This window comes from Aquarana catesbeiana, linkage group LG08, assembly GCF_042186555.1.
Source record: "Aquarana catesbeiana isolate 2022-GZ linkage group LG08, ASM4218655v1, whole genome shotgun sequence".
Taxonomy (NCBI): Eukaryota; Metazoa; Chordata; class Amphibia; order Anura; family Ranidae; genus Aquarana; species Aquarana catesbeiana.
The window spans coordinates 23,204,220-23,222,531 of NC_133331.1; the positions used below are offsets into that span (position 1 = coordinate 23,204,220).

The window sequence follows — 18,312 nt, forward strand, 5'->3', positions numbered from 1 at the left end:
AGATAGATAGATAGATAGATAGATAGATAGATAGATAGATAGATAGATAGATAGATAGATAGATAGATAGATAGATAGATAGATAGATAGATAGATAGATAGATAGATAGATAGATAGATAGATAGATAGATAGATAGATAGATAGATAGATAGATAGATAGATAGATAGATAGATAGATAGATAGATAGATAGATAGATAGATAGATAGATAGATAGATAGATAGATAGATAGATAGATAGATAGATAGATAGATAGATAGATAGATAGATAGATAGATAGATAGATAGATAGATAGATAGATAGATAGATAGATAGATAGATAGATAGATAGATAGATAGATAGATAGATAGATAGATAGATAGATAGATAGATAGATAGATAGATAGATAGATAGATAGATAGATAGATAGATAGATAGATAGATAGATAGATAGATAGATAGATAGATAGATAGATAGATAGATAGATAGATAGATAGATAGATAGATAGATAGATAGATAGATAGATAGATAGATAGATAGATAGATAGATAGATAGATAGATAGATAGATAGATAGATAGATAGATAGATAGATAGATAGATAGATAGATAGATAGATAGATAGATAGATAGATAGATAGATAGATAGATAGATAGATAGATAGATAGATAGATAGATAGATAGATAGATAGATAGATAGATAGATAGATAGATAGATAGATAGATAGATAGATAGATAGATAGATAGATAGATAGATAGATAGATAGATAGATAGATAGATAGATATATATATATATATAGAGAGAGAGATATAGATTATATATATATATATATATATATATATATATATATATATATATATATAGAGAGAGAGAGAGATAGAGATATATATATATAGAGAGAGAGAGAGAGAGAGATATATATAGAGAGATAGAGAGAGAGAGATAGAGAGAGATAGAGAGATAGAGAGATAGATATACACATATATATATATATATATACAATTACACATATACACACACACACACACATACATATATTTATATATATATTTGCATTTTATAGTTGCTCCCCTACTTTTGTCCCTGTCCCCCCCATGTACCCCCCCTAAATATGAAATCTGGAGACGCCACTGCCGGAGGGCCCTTTGGTTTTTGTTTTAGGGAATGTCTCTTGCCTTTCAAGTGTAGCAGCACAGGTTTTTTTTACCTTAATGCATAAAATGCATTAAAGTGAAAAACCTAGAGGCTTTACAACTACTTTAAGTGGCCTGCGCTCTTCAAAAGCCTGAGAACCCTTGGCTTTAAAGGCTTTAAGACCTTTGAAGCAGATGGTAGGTTTTGTCTGTACATCACTGTTTATAAAAAAACACGCACAGTCGCAATAATTACAGTTTATATTGCAAGGAACCATTCAGACCATAATGCAGTGCACATGTTCTGCATTAAGGAGTGTTGTGTTAAAAATGAACGGGCTGCCTAATGATTTGTCTTAAACAGTTGTTGCATGATTATTTTCCAAACACACACTGCACATGTATTCTCTGTGGTGGGCTACAACACAGGACCCTTGCAACATACTGAAGATGTGCAACTTTGAATGACGTTGTACATCTACCCTGATTTGTATCATTACAAGGTACAGTGTGAACGATTGTTAAGGGTTGATGTGGCACATGATCTTAATGTTTTTTTTTGTCTGTTGGACAAGCATACAGACGAGTGGATTTCTGGGTCTGGCGGAGTTACGCCGTAAAAATTTGAAGCATGTTCCAAATCTAAAGTCCGTCAGATTTGCAACTGGAAAAGTCCGCTGAAAGTCCGGGGAAGCCCACACACGATCGGATTGTCCGCCGGATTTGGTCTGTCGGTGTCCGTCTGACTTTTGTAGCCGAAAAGTCCGACCGTGTGTACACCCCATAAGGGAGAGAAATGTAGATGAATTGAAAAGTTTAACATTTGCGAGTATGATTGCAGTTGGATCTCACCGTTCCAGTGAATAGTACACAGATACCATCAGGACTCCTATTGCAGGTGTTTCCCATGTAATAGTTAGTTGGCGGTCTGCACAGTCTGCCCGATATTTTCCCTGGGACCCCCTGATCATATGTGTACCTGGGGGAAAAATAAAATGAATAAGACTTAGTTCTCCACACCGATTTTGAATGGTTTTAACCTGTCAACAGACAATCTGTTTTCAAATATTTTTAAACACAGACTTTAGGGGAACTAAAAAGCATCCCGTCCCCCTCACTAGGGCTGTCTGGTGCAGATGGTTGGAGATTGGCAGTGTGGAGTTCAGCCACAGATCAGCCATGGGGGGGGGGGGTTGAGTTTAAAGTTCAAATCTTGCATTAAAGCTATTGAAAAATGTGGGTATTTTAGTAATTGTCCTCTACCTGCTACTTTGTCTAGACAGCCTGGCCTATTAAAGTTGGAAAAAAAAAAAACAAATAAACAAACTTACTGCCTAGATTTAAGAAAAAGATAAAATGTAGCCACCATAGGCTTGCACAGGGCACAACCCCCCCCCCCCCTCATTTACTACATGTGGTGCTGATTCCCCCTGCTCTGCTGGCTTCCCCCCTCTTCCCCAGCTGCTGCAGGGGACGTTTCAGGATGGTGAGTGGGGGAAGGGGGCTGGTAAATATGCAAATTTACCAGCGCCTTCCTTTTCTAAATGAACACACTCACTGGGGTGGATTTACTAAAGGCAAATAGACTGTGCACTTTGCAAGAGCAGTTGCTCCAGAGCTTAGTAAATGAGCAGAAGCTCTGCTGACTTCTATCATCCAATCAAAAATGCATCTAAGAATTGTTGGGCTGCAAATGTTAAATGTTTGTTTTTAGAACTACTGTTTTAACATCTACTGCACCCAAGATAAATAAAGTTGGGAAAAGAAGACAATGAAGGACAATGGGGAACACAAAGGAACATCTATCCAAGTTTCTAATATGAGATAAACTGAAAATGAACAGGCTTCATGTAATTTGATCCTCAAGAGTTTACTGCTGCCCTCTGATGGCCTCTTCTATCCATGATGACATTGATAGACAAATAAGCATGGATTAGGATGCAATGGCCAGTGTAGCACCCTCTACCTTAGGTAGGTAGCTAGGGTAGGGTTTGTTTGTACAGCCAGTGCAGGTAAATTTTAGGCAGGACTAGTTGTGAGCTAGGCCTGTTTGTTTTTGATCTGGGGGCTGGTTTAGTGTAGCAGCAGGTGACTGACATGTAGTTTATCTCTCTGGTGCCTCCTTTGTTTCCAGTGGAAAAGAGGCAGGGCAGAGGATGAGCGTGGCATGGAGTATATCTGGGAGCCCTGACCAATCCCCCACCTAGGATTGGCAGGGGGCAGGCCACAGACACAGTCTGCTGGGGAGGAGTTGTTGGGTGGAAGAACTGAATGATTAAGTGTTAGATTGTCATGGCCCTTGAGGGAACCTCTTTTCTGGGGGGGGGGGGGATTTGGGTCTGGAGCCTCTTTACATGGTCATTGAGCGGTTCCCTGGAACAGGCGTAGGAGGACGACAGTGAGGAACATTGCCGGGCAAGTCATTCAGGAGGGATCCATTCTGGGGTCGGTGAGTGAGAAGCACAGTGAGAAGCTCTGGGAGAGACATGCCAGGATTGGATGTGAAGCCAGAGGGAGAGACTGTGGTGTCATTGGAGTCAAGTTGCTGCAGCCAGGAGGGTTGGCAGGATTTGGACTCTCTGGGATCAGTAGTCCAGCAAGTTTGTTAGCACACTGTCCTTTTCCATCGATAATAGTTGCTACAACAGAGGGGACTGCAGACCTCTGCCAGCAAATAGCTACTAGCAAAATGTTGGGACTTCTTCAGAGTGAGGCCTAACAATGTGCCAATGGTGACAAGAATCTAAGATTGTACAGTGGAGAAAGCAAAGTCATCTTAAAGGAGTTGTAAACCTTCAAGGTTTTTCACCTCAATGGATTATATCCATTGAGGTGAAAAACCTCCTGTAATGCTGCAGCCCCCCCCCCCAGCCCCCATTTTACTTACCTGTACCCCCCTCTATCATGTCCCAGGGATAAGCACACCAGCAAACGCCAGTGTCTCGGGTCCTGATTGAATGGATTGATAGCAGCGCAGCCATTGGCTTCCGCTGCGGTCAATCAAATCCAATGACCTGGGGTCATACATTCGGCTTCTATGAACGCTGAATGAATGAATGACTCGGGAGCGTGCCCGCAAGGTAACCCCCCCTGGGAGAGCGCTTCTCCCAGGGGGTTATCTAATGCGGGGAGGAGCCATGAGAGCCGCCGAGGGACCCCAGAAGAGGATGTTCGGGGCCACTCTGTGCAAAACTAGCTGCACAGTGGAGGCAAGTATGACATGTTTGTCATTTTTTTTTTTTTAAATGACAAAAAGCTTTATGCCCTGTACACACGGTCGGATTTTCCGATGGAAAATGTCCGATCGGAGCGTGTTGTCGGAAATTCCGACCGTGTGTGGGCTCCATCGGACATTTTCCATCGGATTTTCCGACACACAAAGTTGGAGAGCAGGAGATAAAATTTTCCGACAACAAAATCCGTTGTCGGAAATTCCGATCGTGTGTACAGAAATCCGACGGACAAAGTGCCAGGCATGCTCAGAATAAATAAAGAGATGAAAGCTATTGGCCACTGCCCCGTTTATAGTCCCGACGTACATGTTTTACGTCACCGCGTTCAGAACGATCGGATTTTCCGACAACTTTGTGTGACCGTGTGTATGCAAGACAAGTTTGATCCAACATCCGTTGGAAAAAATCCTAGGATTTTGTTGTCGGAATGTCCGAACAAAGTCCGACCGTGTGTACGGGGCATTAGTGTCACTTTAAGTAGTGTGCAGTATGGGAGACTGTCAATTTGGATTCAACCAAGATTCATCTGGGCATCCCATGTCCCTTTCCCCATCCAAGTTTAATCCCCTAAATAAAAAACAAGCTAAAGACTGTTCACTGACCGGCAAAGTGTGTCTGAAATGAATGTCTGGCCAGGCAGGGTGATGTGTGGAACTAGAACACGCAGTGACCCCATGGGGCACCGCTACACCAACAAGTGTCAAGAGCTAAATAAACGCACATTCTAAAGAGGGGGGAAAAAAACTACAATTGGCTTGGTTAACCTACCTGGCATTCACCTCGATGGAAACATTCTTGTCCAGGATGGTTACACTATTGGGAGCTTTCAGCATTAGGCTAAACTTGGGCAAAACTGGAAAAAAAAAAAAAAAAACAGTTATTTATCTTTAAACTTTGGGGTCTGTTAACTTCAGGGGGAATTCACGCATCAGTGGCAACCCAAAGGCTAAAAATGAAAAAAGCAGCTAACGTTGAACAAGTAGAAAAGGTTGTGTAAAGTAACGAAAGGCTGAAGGAGAGCACAGAGTTGTCAGTGCTGGGGGAGGAAGCAAACCTAGAGGCAAGTCTGCCATGATGTGCAATGGAAAAAACTGCCACAGAATTCCCAACAGTACTGCTCAAAGAAGAAATCACCAGTCATACATACCATACTGCTCAGCCTTGATAAATTTTGTAACCAAGGCACCAGACTGTCTTTTAGCTACGATCTGATAATTTCCAAGGTCTGGGTCATCAAGCATGGTGAAACTTTGGTACAGGAAGGATCCCATCGTACTCTGATCCAACCATTGATGTATCCGATTCCCAGCTGGATCCTAAAATGGCAAATTCAGGCAGTTATACAAATTCGGTGTAGCCAAGGATTTGCTACTATAGTTATTACAGTTGATGTTATTTCAAATGAGTTTGGCTCACTCAAGTGCCTGTTGGACTGTTAGGATGTTTCCTTATTCCTGATAAGGAATGCAGCAAAGTATTGTGGGAGATGTAGTTTGGAGGAGGAAGTGACTGTTAGCTGGATCAGCCCTGAACTACAATACAGACAATGAAAAGCGTGCAGCACTGCCTGCTGGGAGCAGTAATAAACGGACCAGCGTGGCCTGTTTTCAGCCTCTCGGGACAACATTCAACATCTGCCAGCAAGAGGTCTGTGTGTGACCAGGAGTGAGAGACTGCGGCCTATACAGTGGAGAGCCAGATAGCCCGCCTCCAAGGGAATCCGGAGCACATCCTTGCCATCTTAGCAAGTGGACCGGCCTGTGCTTCAGAGCAACTTGAAGCCCCTGCACTTCAGCCCATCGGGAGTTGCAGCGTGGCCGCGCCATCTTCACCAGATGGAGACACCAGGAGGGGATTCTGGATGGAGTCTCACAGCCATTGGAGTCCATTGTGGTGAGAGGGCACTTGCCCATTTCAGTAAAGTACAGTATTGCTGAGTGAATTCTTTCTACAGACTGCTGTTGAGACCACGGAGGTGAATCTACTTCTTTACAGGCATCATACAGCTGAACTTTGGCCTTTTCCCCTGCGTTGTAAGGTCAGTACTGTATTGCACTCACATATAAGGAGGAATCTACAAGTTGTATATTTCTTCAGTTAAGCAGTCATCAGCATATCATTAATTCTACAGTCATTTCTTTTCCTTTGCGGATTACAAATACTGCATTTTAAACATCAGGCTAGCTGAAGATATCCTGAGTTAAAAGAACTTTCACCATCTTCCTCTTATCAAGCATTGCTGCTCTACTTACTGTATAAGTTGAACTCTGAATTATAGCCTAGGGGGAGCCATTGAGTACATGTTATACTTTACACTATTCTTGAATGTAAGGAATATTATACTGCAATTTGGTCTGTGTGTTGAGGCCTCAGTGGGAAGGTATTTAATATATGTTTCAAAGATATTGAGTACTTATCCCTCTGTACACCTGTTCACATATACTCCTAAAAGTGAATATAAGGTTATAAGTTTTGCCTATTTGAAATAAGTGATACCTATTGTCAATTACCACTTGTGTTTATTCATGCTGTTCATTGTGTTCCATTATTTACTTTAGTAAACTCTGAGTGGTTCAGTGACATTGTGTGAGTTTCTCATTGCTAACATCATATTGCAGAATAGAACCCAAGGTCTCAGAGGTAAGAGAGGATCTGTAGAGTAGAGTGGGTAGCCAGTGGGGTATAGAGTCAATCAGCAGCCCTCACGAGGGTACCGCTACATCTGTAAGAACTGAATGAGAGACACAGCAACTGGTTTACTCTATCAAAGACCATAGATATCAGTTAATAGGCAAGATTAATAGGATGTTGGGAGATGAGCATCAACAGCAGATACACTCAAGGCACCCAGAAACACATTTTGTAATCAGGTCATGAGACAAGCCTTTTCTGTGCTTCCAAATGTGGTTGAAATAAATATTTTGTTGACTGTTCTTCAGGAGGATAAACTGAACACATTTAACATTATCTGGCCTCCATGGGTAAACCACTGTGCTTCTAGCCTTTAACCCCCATTAACTTATTAGCGAATAGGTTCATATCATTCCTCGCTAACAGGTTCCCTACCTTATTAGGGACCCGGTAAGTCACTCCCCCCCCCCTTCTCCTTGTGATGTTATACAGTGGTGGCTGGTGTTTTTTTTTGGGGGGGGGGGCAGCAAACAACCACCCCCAGTGTGCGGCAACAGCACTATCCAACTCGCCGGTCAGTTCAGTACTTACCCCGTCTGGGTGGCGGGCTGTGGGCAGCGGTTCCGGTGTCCTCATCTCCAGCCCGGCAACTTTCGCTGTGCGTCTTCTCTCCTCTTCCATCCTAGGTGTCCAATAGGATTGTCTGACATTTTGGTTAAATCAGGAAATGGGTCTCACGATCCGCTTCCTGAATGGCGGGGAGGAGATTTAGTGTGAAAATAGCGAATATTCATTCACTACTGTCACACCTGGGTGGGAGTCCACCACCCTTTTTTGAAGCCTATTAGAGCCTCTGGCTCTAAACACATGTTTAAATAACCCCCCCCCCCATTGAAATCTATAGTCCGGCGCCCTGTATGCAGATCAGGGGCCCCTAATGGACAGGCCGCCACTGGTGTTATACCAAGGATTATTTAGGTCTACTTTTCTTGGTTTTGCTCACCTTTACCCAGAGCCCCTCTCCCCCACCTTTCTCCTCGTGCTCTACCAAGCAAGCCATTGACACTCATCCTCCCGCAGTTCTTAGTTTTGGAACTTGTCAGCCTATTCTATACTACTACAAATGTAATCCAACTCCTAAGGCCCAACATTTAGCTTAATCGTTCTACTGTGGTATATATTGCAACAGCAGTACAAAAAGTTGTCCTAAACTAACTTTGCAATTTCATGAGTCACCTTTGCGTTTTTTGCATGTGGTAGAGCCACATTTCTCTAAGGATCTTGCCCGTCAGCTTATTATACCATGCTACTTTTTTTTTTTTAAATAATGTACTAGAGTATTTTGGGTACCATATGGCTGGTCATTTTACCATATTATACAGGTTCCTTTCCGATTACACTGTGCACCATTCTCAAACAGGCTTTGGCCAGAGGTTGCTAGTGTTCCTTGACCTGTAGCTGATTGACCCCATCTGATGATGCCTGCATAGTTCTGGGTTCAACGCCATTTGGCAGAGCCAGCAGCATGTCACCATTGAGTTTTTAGCTGTCTGTAAGGGTGGCATTCTTCCTACTGCCCAACAATGTAAGAACCATTATTCTATTGACCATCGATGGTCTGGTTTTAGCAGGGGTCCCAAGACCTAAAGATTTCAAGGGTTTCTCTGGGGTAAAAAAAAAAAAAAAAAGCTGCTGTACACCAACAAGGGCCCAATATCCCTGTAATGTTCTGCAAGGTTAAGGAATTTAAGCCATACAGTAGGGAAGAGTACCCATGTTTTCAATGCTTTGTGTCACGGCAGGGACAGATGTATGCATTCTACTTGTTCTGAAAATATCAGTTGAGCAGAAGGAAGGAAGTCAATTAAACAAAAATCTTCACAGGAGACCCGGTTGTTTTGACAGAAGTTGATCAAATGATCAACTTCTGTTTCAATGCTAGGAAGAGCAGCATTCTCTGATTAACCTTAAATTTTAAACTACAAGGTGTATAAAGATTGCATTGGATTGTGCTCACAAAACTGAATTCCATTTATTTATTTTTTCTTACCGTTACAAAGATTTCAGGGAACTAAAAGGGAGAAAAAAAAAAAGTTAGATGGATTGCTAGTCACATACATTTTTAATATGCTGTTGCAGAGACTTAGGACTCAAACAGAAGATGGATAATTAAGAACTTTTTGCTTCGCATCCATGGAAAATTTAAAGCGCCATGTTGTGTTTGGCAGTCTGCATCGCCCATTGAAGTCAACAGGACTGAACCCCAACCATGAGTCAAATTGGCTTGTGGTTATCACCAAAACTCAAAAAAACTCCACAGGCGTTCAGGAGGCAGCAGTATCGCCTCCTGTGTGCCTGGAAACTGACACTTTACTGCCCTCAAAAGAGCAATCCACCACAAATGCAGTAATGACTCAATGGTGTAAGTGGAGACTTAGAAAGTCAAGCCCTCAGTATTTGGGGCCTCAGTACACAACAGATCCCAAGCATCCTCAGTGGAGAAGCTGGTTCCCCCCCACCAGAGTTGTCAAGGCAACGCATCTTCAAATATGGTCAATTTACTTTCATGATGTTGTGAACAGATGCAGTGTGGGAAATAGATTTTTTTGCTGAAGAGACTTCTACTTTGAGACTTAAAAAAAAAAAAAGTGCAGGTGAAATTTCACATTTGCATATTTTTAACACGCTTTTTTAAAAATGCCAAGTGTGTAGAGTGTTGCCCTGTAAAGTGAGCTGTATACTGGAGATAACTATCCAAATAGCAATCCCCTTATTTCTGACCCCGAACATTCCATGCGGTCTGATAGTACAAAGCAATTGGTCAACATATAGTTAGCTACAGTAAAGGGAAAGCCAAACTGGGTACATCAACATCCGGAGTAAATTGAATATATATTACATTTTTAGGGTCACTCTTTAGGCTTGTAATAAAATGGTTCAATAATGAACATGCAGCCTGTTCATTCTGTAGTTTACTTCAAAGAAATGTATAGGTTTTCCAGTAAGTTGGAATTTGTTTTGCCCTCTGCCCTGAATGGACGCCAATCACAAAACTACAAAATATTGAGAATACCCCCCTTTATTGGCACGGTTAATCACCAAGCAAGCAATTCAGCTGTCTTACACAATAATGGCATCAGTTCCATCAGATAACTGAATGACAACTGGTTTGCTAAAGCACTGCCCCAAGAAGTTGTGCCCAAAAAGAACCACCATGGGTGAATAGACATTTTAATGAAAGCTGTAGATTTTGGGCTTGCAGCAAAAATATGTAGTGCTCCTACCCATGGCTAGTTGTGTGGACAGCCACACAACTGGCAAAAAGGATCAGCTCCAGGGAAACCAGTTCTACAAGAGACAAGGGGGAGCACCCCCTTCTTTCCAAGGCTAAACAAGCAGTATATGTGCGGTCCAACTACTCACTGTGCCCAGCATTTTAGCTTATTCAGTTTTAGGGATTGGGTTTTTATCTACTTTAAAATCAGAGATCTGAACCCTACTCCTCACCGTTTCCTCCACTGGGCGTAAATTATTGTCCATTGACATCACGTACATCTGTACTGTAGACAAACAAGACAAGAAGTGCACCAAGTTATTGCCAACAAACACAATCAAGTATACAGACAGAAATAAAGTTTAACATAAAAGCTATCATTTGAGGTTGTGGTCAGCTATATGAGATGAATCTCCAAAAACTAGAGGTTTGGATGCTGCACCTCATTACTTCAAGAGTTCCCAATTTGCCTGCCAGATAGTATCATAGTTCTCAGGCACATGCACCAAGTACAGTCAGGTCCATAAATATTGGGACATCGACACAATTCTAATCTTTTTGGCTCTATACACCACCACAATGGATTTGAAATGAAATGAACAAGATGTGCTTTAACTGCAGACTTTCAGCTTTAAATTTGAAGGTATTTACATCCAAATCAGGTGAACGGTGTAGGAATTACAAAGTTTGTATATGATATGTGCCTCCCACTTTTTAAGGTACCAAAAGTAATGGGACAATTGGCTGTTCAGCTGTTCCATGGCCAGGTGTGTGTTATTCCCTCATTTACAAGGAGCAGATAAAAAGGTCCAGAGTTAATTTCAAGTTTGCTATTTGCATTTGGAATCTGTTGCTGTCAACTCTCAATATGAGATCCAAAGAGCTGTCACTATCAGTGAAGCAAGCCATCATTAGGCTGAAAAAACAAAACAAACCCATCAGAGAGATAGCAAAAAATTAGGTGTGGCCAAATCAACTGTTTGGAACATCCTTAAAAAGAAAGAACGCACCGGTGAGCTCAGCAACACCAAAAGACCTGGAAGTCCACAGAAAACAACTGTGGTGGATGACTGAAGAATTCTTTCCCTGGTGAAGAAAACACCCTTCACAACAGTTGGCCAGATCAAGAACACTCTCCAGGAGGTAGGTGTATGTGTGTCAAAGTCAACAATCAAGAGAAGACACCAGAGTGAATACAGAGGGTTCACTACAAGATGTAAACCATTGGCGAGCCTCAAAAACAGGAAGGCCAGATTAGAGTTTGCCAAAGAACATCTAAAAAAGCCTTCACAATTCTGGAACAACATCCTATGGACAGATGAGACCAAGATAAACTTGTACCAGAGTGATGGGAAGAGAAGATTATGGAGAAGGAAAGGAAATGCTCATGATCCAAAGCATACCACCTCATCAGTGAAGCATGGTGGTGGTAGTGTCATGTATGGCTGCCAATGGAACTGGTTCTCTTGTATTTATTGATGATGTGACTGCTGACAAAAGCAGCAGGATGAATTCTGAAGTGTTTTGGGCAATATTATCTGCTCATATTCAGCAAAATACTTCAGAACTCATTGGATGGCGCTTCACAGTGCAGATGGACCCGAAGCATACTGCGAAAGCAACCAAAGAGTTTTTTAAGGGAAAGAAGTGGAATGTTATGCAATGGCCAAGTCAATCACCTGACCTGATTCTGATGGAGCATGCATTTCACTTGCTGAAGACAAAACTGAAGGGAAAATGTCCCAAGAAAAAGCAGGAACTGAAGCCAGTTGCAGTAGAGGCCTGGCAGAGCATCACCAGGGATGAAACCCAGCGTCTGGTGATGTCTATGCGTTCCAGACTTCAGGCTGTAATTGATTGCAAGGGATTTGCAGCCAAGTATTAAAAAGTGAAAGTTTGATGGATGATTGTTAAACTGTCCCATTACTTTGGGCCCTTAAAAAGTGGGAGGCACATATACAAACTGTTGTAATTCCTACACCGTTCACCTGATTTGGATGTAAATACCCTCAAATTAAAGCTGAAAGTCTGCAGTTAAAGCACATTTTGTTTGTTTCATTTCAAATCCATTGTGGTGGTGTATAGAGCCAAAAAGATTAGCATTGTGTGTCAATGTCCCAATATTTATGGACCTGACTGTATGTGACTAGGAAAGCCACTTGTACCCTTCAGGACTGCACCAGTCTGGTTGGCATTGTGCACATAATAGAATACAGGGAAGCTGTTCCTAAAGTCAGGGATGGCTACAAAGGTAAGGTTTAGACACAAGTTGTAGTTTTGGATAAAGTTAGGAAGAGTTAGAATCCCTGTTATGTTTTATTGCCATCCAGTCCAGTTTAGTGTAACACCTTTGTCTTAAACGGGCTACTGGTAAATTTAGCTGTGGTAACTAACCCGACTGATTTGTAGTCTGATCATTTGGGTTTTCTCCCAAGCCTGATTTAAATGTGGTTCCACCCTTCTGTCAATAGGTGGTACTGTTGTCTTTGGCATAAGTAATAATGAGCTGCAGTGAGACCGAGTTCTGAATATGCATATCTTTCAGCCAAGCAGGAGTTTGAGGCCATTGAGCATGCTGGGAAAGGGTATATATTTGGAGGAAGTCAGGTGGGGCCCTCCCACCCACACCTTGGTCTGGTGTGGATATGTGAGGTCTGGAGTCTGAGGCCTAGGGCCTGCCAGAGAAAGATTGTTAGTCACCTGGGGGCATGAGGAAAAGGATGGAGTTCTGAGATGAAGTACCAGAGGTTACTCTTCATGAGCCGGGGACTGTGAAGAAGCTGGGAAAGCGGCTTCATCCAAGGAAACCCTGCACGGTGTTCAGGTTTTGATTGCTATAGGAGACAGCTGTTGCTACGTAGGTACAGAACATTGGGTGCAGGCCTAAGGTCCTGGTTCTGTATACCATGTGGTTTTGTTTTTGGAGACTGCTGATCTGTCTGCATATTGTCCTAGGGTGTCCTGTGCCCCAACCATCTCTCCAACATTTTTTTTCTGTTGTGAGCAATACACTCGCTTTTGTTCATCCTAAAGGTGACTGGTGCCCATCTTTTCTACACCTGTCCACACTCACCATGCCCAAGAACCAGCACCATGTAAAATGTCAACCCTCTCTGATGCTGGGGGGGTACATTAGAAATTTTCCTTCAGGGCGACAACTGTTTCATCAGACAGGAAGAGAAAATCTGCACCGGGGACAGAGAAATCATGCCCCCCACCCCTCTTAAAGTAAAGTAGGGGGAAGGCTAGAAGCCCTGTCAACTTTGTCTGTCCGTTACAAATTCACCTAAACTTCCTGTCTGGGGAAACAACTGCCATTGGACAAAATGAGGGCAAATGTGTCCAACAGAGCACTGGATAGCAGTAAAAAACTGACAGACTAATCCATAACCCGCCTATCCAAAGTTCAGCAGCACACAAAGTAGCATGGAAACTATATAAACACTCTCCCTCACATTATAGTAAATATTTTATTATATCTTTTCATGTGACAACACTGGAGAAATTACACTTTCCTACAATGTAAGGTAGTGAGGGTACAGCTTGTGTAACAGTGTAAATTTGCTGTCCCCTCCAAAATACCACACACAGCCATTAATGTCTAAACCGCTGGCAACAAAATTGAGTACACCCCTAAGCGAAAATGTCCGAATTGGGCCCAATTAGCCATTTTCCCCTCGCTGGTGTCATTTGACTCGTTAGGGTTACAAGGTCTCAGTTGTGAATATGGAGCAATTGTGTTAAATTTGGGGTCATCGCTCACTCTCATACTGGTCACTGGAAGTTCAACTTGGCACCTCATGGCAAAGAATTCTGAGGATCCAAAAAAAAAAAAAATTGCTGCTCTACATAAAGATGACCTAGGCTATAAGAAGATTGCCAAGACCCTGAAACTGAACTGCAGCACAGTGGCCAAAACCATACAGTGGTTTAACAAGAGAGGTTCCACTCAGAACAGACCTCACCATGGTTGACCAAAAAAGTTGAGTGCACATGCTCAGCGTCATGTCCAGAGGTTGTCTTTGGGAAATAGACATATGAGTGCTGCCAGCGGTGCTGCAGAGGTTGAAGCGCGGGGAGGGGGGGTGTTACTTTGGGCCCAATTTGGACATTTTCAAATAGAGGTGTACTCACTTTTGTTGCTAGCAGTGTAGACATGAATGGTGAGTGTCATTTCTTCAGTGTTGTCACATAAAGATAATGCAATATTTACAAAAATGTGAGGGGTGTACACTTTTTTCCCCTCACCAAAAGTTTTCAGAATATAGTACCTTTCTGGCCACCCTTGTACAGTTCCTTGTCTGTCCGGATGAAGGCAACATTGCCAGTTGGAGTGAGGACCACAGACCTGCGAGCTATGTAATTGTAGCTCCCACTGACAGCTCTGACAAGGAAGAACACTGGAGTTGGTCGTTTCACCTCCGGCACCTGTACAGATGGAGGGCAATTAGAGACAAAATGGTTAATGCATTGATTGCCATATTGTAATACCAGATGGAAGTCTAAGGCTGGTGTAGCACCCTGATTTTTAGGCAGGGTTGCTAGGACATATAGCTGCCTTGGCCAATTGTTAGGGGATCAATTGATTCCACCACAATTCTGGAATTGCTGCACTTCTCCCTTCTGTCACTAGATGGCCGGGTATCTGGTGACATTAGATAAGACAAGGGTGTTGCAAGGACAGATTAGGAATGGATAGGGTATCTCAGCCAATGCACAGGGAGCTTCTTGGGTCCCTTGGCCTACTGGGAGAGCCTATTTATTTGGGTGAGGTCAGGGGATCTGGGTTCTGTGTTACCAGGATGGCTGTCTGGGTGGACGTGTCTTGTGCTGCTCTGGGCTGCTAGGCCAGAGCCTGATGCCTATTCCGAGCACATGTGGCTGCTAGGCTGTCTGATGGCCTATCCAGAAGCAAGAGATCAGCATAGGGTTGGGACTGCGGCTTGCAGTCCAACCATAAGTGACGGTTCTGCCGGCTGGAGAACTTGTCATGAGTTGGAGGTAGAAGGGAGGTTGTTGCCACTAAGGGACCATCCACTTTATTACCTGGGACCACAGTGAGTAGCCGAAGCAAGTACTGGAGCAGTATTCTCACCAACCAGGGATGGTAAAGAATTGGGAAACTTCAGCAGGGGTCAAGCCAGCGGAGGCGACGCTTGCAGAGCAGCTTTGTGTGCCAAGCTAGGGACCGAGCAGGCCAGTGGGGTGATGCCTGAGGAAGATACTCAGTGAGAAGGTTGGAAGAGCTCTGGAGATCCAGTGGCATTGGATCAGCAAGTCTAGTGAGAGAGACTGGGAGCTCAGTGTAGTAAAGATCTACAAGAAGTGATTGTAGAGGAAGTACAAAAGTTTGTTACAACTTGTGTTAGAAACTGTTCTAAGACTGTGCCATAGGAGACAGTGATCCTACACATGCAGATGTGGTGTCTTGCTGGATGCCTTTCCCTGCAAGCTGTCTACCTATGATCGGAGTCTGATAATTCACATTGCAACTACTAAAGGGTGTTCTGGCCCTAAACCCTCTCTCCCACAGTTCTGTTCAAGAGAAAATAAATCTTTTTGCATTCAAGAAGTGTCTGGCGCCCATGAATCTACCTTGCATTACACCCACTATGCCTTGTAACTAGGAATGAGCCGAACAACCCCCGGTTTGGTTCACATCCGAACATGCAAAAAAGTTTGTTCGAACACCGCTAAAGTCTATGGGACACGAACATGAAAAATCAAAAGTGCTAATTTTAAAGGCTTATTTGCAAGTTTTTGCCCTAAAGGGTGTTTGAGGACCTGGGTCCTGCCCCAGGGGACATGCATCAATTAAGAATGCTTAAAAGTGAAATAAAAATGAAATCTTCCTTTAAATATCGTTTTTATAGTATGCCTGTAAAGTGGCGCAGTTTTTCCATGTTTAGAACAATACCACAGCAAAATGACATTTCTAAAGGAAAAAAGTCATCTAAAACTGCGTGCGGCTGTAATGTATTGTCGGGTCCCAGCAATATACATGAAAATCATTGAGAAAAAACGACATGGGCCCCACCATCCCATTACAAGGATCTTTGGGTCTGGTATGGATATTAAGGGGGACCCCGCACCCAAATTATTATTATTTTTTTTTTAAATGGCATGGGGGGGTTCTAGGCACTATATACTCTGAACAGAGATATATACTATACGGCCTGCCCTAAATACTATGCAGAAAATTGGGCCTTAGGAGTTGGTGGTGCCACAACACTGTAACCCCTCACAGTAACTCTTGTTGGGCGCAGGAACGGGCCCTGCTATGAAATATCTCAAGAATTTTAATTACATGCCCCTGTTAAACAGGGGTAGAAAAAATGGGCCTTAGGCAGTGGTGCCCTAAACCAAAAATATTGTTGGAAGCTAGCATCATCAAGATTGAGGAGGAATAGGATAGTCACTCAGCATAGGCAGTCTTCAAGGGATCCCACATCCATAGAAAAATCAATCAGTTACATCAGCATCGGGTGCTTGATAGCTGTTGCTGATTCAAGACAGATTCATTTTTATGAATGTGAACCTATCAACGGAGTCTGTGGACAGGCACACTCTGATCCATTACAAACCCTCCAGCAGCACTAAATGTGCATTCAGAATGTTGGATGCAGGACAGGCCAGTAGCTCAATTGCATATTGAGCAAATTCTGGCCAGTGGTCTATCCTCAAGTAACCCAGTGGATGGTCTGTTGGAAAGGTCTCCAAGTCTGCTCTTGCCCCAAGATATTCCTGCACCATGTAATGCAGACGCTGGCGATGGTTGCTTGAACCTTGGCGCTGAGGACTAAAAAATTGTCTAAAGGCATCCGTCAGCTGACTACCTTCTCCACCGCTCTTCCTCTGACTGACCAAAGCCTCAGCAACACGTTGTCCAGCACCAGGAAATTGTAACCTCCCAGGGTCTGGAAACGCATTGCACAAACCCTTCTTCATGGGCTCCTGAAGATGTTTCATCCTCTGCTCCCTCTGCAAAGGCAGGATGAATTCTGCAACCTTACCCTTGTAACGTGGATCAAGAAGGGTTGCCAGCCAGTAATGATCCCTCTCCTTGATACCACGAATCCTAGGGTCATTTTGCAGGCTTTGCAGAATCAGGGAGGCCATGCAGCATAAGTTTGCAAACGCATTCGATTGCGAGCCCTCTGGGTCACTGAGGAGAACGTTGTCAGGAACTACCTCCTCCCAACCACGTACAACTCCTTGGGTTTCTGGGGACTGAAAACCATCCCTTGAAGACTGCTGCTGAGTGTTATCCTCTACATCCATGCTGACACAATCCTCCTCCTCTTCCTGTGTGTTTGGCGGGCCCGCAGGAATGCTATCTGGATAAAGGGGGCCTTGAGAGGTAAGGTAAGCTCATTTGGCTGTACTTCTTTGGATCACAGGAATGCAGTTTGTTCTGAAGCCCGCTATCAGCTGACGTCACAGAGCTGGTCCAGGCTTGGGCAAGATCGCAACAATATGGTCAGGATCCTCCCACAACCCTGGACAGGCACCTGACTCAGCCGCTTCCACCCCCTTCACAGCACTCAACGAAGTGCAGGGGGGGTCAGAGCAGAGACTGGTGACTGCTCATGGAGCCCTGAGAACCGACTGATTAGTTTTTGAGTGGGCAGGGGACAGATGCTCCATTCATGTAGGCAAGTAAAAAAAAGTCACACTTCTTTTAAATACCCTGTGCTAAAAAGGAGGAGAGCTGGACTGTTGTGGAACAGACGGTGGTCCAACATGCCTCCTGCCCAGGGCTCCAATTAGGAACCATAAATGGGGAATAAATCTGACTACACACGTATATATAGAATGTAAACCTAACATTTCACATTCTTGATATATGCCTGCTGTACTATGTTCTTGTATGAAAACATATTCTGTTCTTTGTATTGCTTTCTTTACGTGAAAACCATAGAGTTCCTGCTAGTCCCTCTGCTTTCCTATTAAAAACTGACCAGACTAGGCATGAGAGTACAGCTTAGTCAGTTATCTAGCTGTGCCAAGAACTCATCCTGCTCTCTTCCAATGACCCACCCCCTGCGCAAT

The 18,312-nt window shown here is 43.4% G+C and overlaps 1 protein-coding gene across 2 annotated transcripts in view; it reads right to left on the bottom strand.

Moving 5' to 3' along the window:
• The window catches only part of LOC141105638 (ovostatin-like), a 208,961-nt gene that overhangs the window by 161,935 nt on the left and 28,714 nt on the right, over positions 1 to 18,312 (bottom strand). For both annotated transcript variants that reach the window (XM_073595608.1, XM_073595607.1), the window contains exons 3-8: positions 14,532 to 14,688; positions 10,494 to 10,546; positions 9,037 to 9,057; positions 5,503 to 5,671; positions 5,124 to 5,208; positions 1,975 to 2,101 (exon numbers count right to left, since the gene is read on the bottom strand). In XM_073595608.1, coding sequence (XP_073451709.1) covers positions 1,975 to 2,101; positions 5,124 to 5,208; positions 5,503 to 5,671; positions 9,037 to 9,057; positions 10,494 to 10,546; positions 14,532 to 14,688 — 612 coding nt within the window. The remainder of the gene's footprint in view (positions 1 to 1,974; positions 2,102 to 5,123; positions 5,209 to 5,502; positions 5,672 to 9,036; positions 9,058 to 10,493; positions 10,547 to 14,531; positions 14,689 to 18,312) is intronic.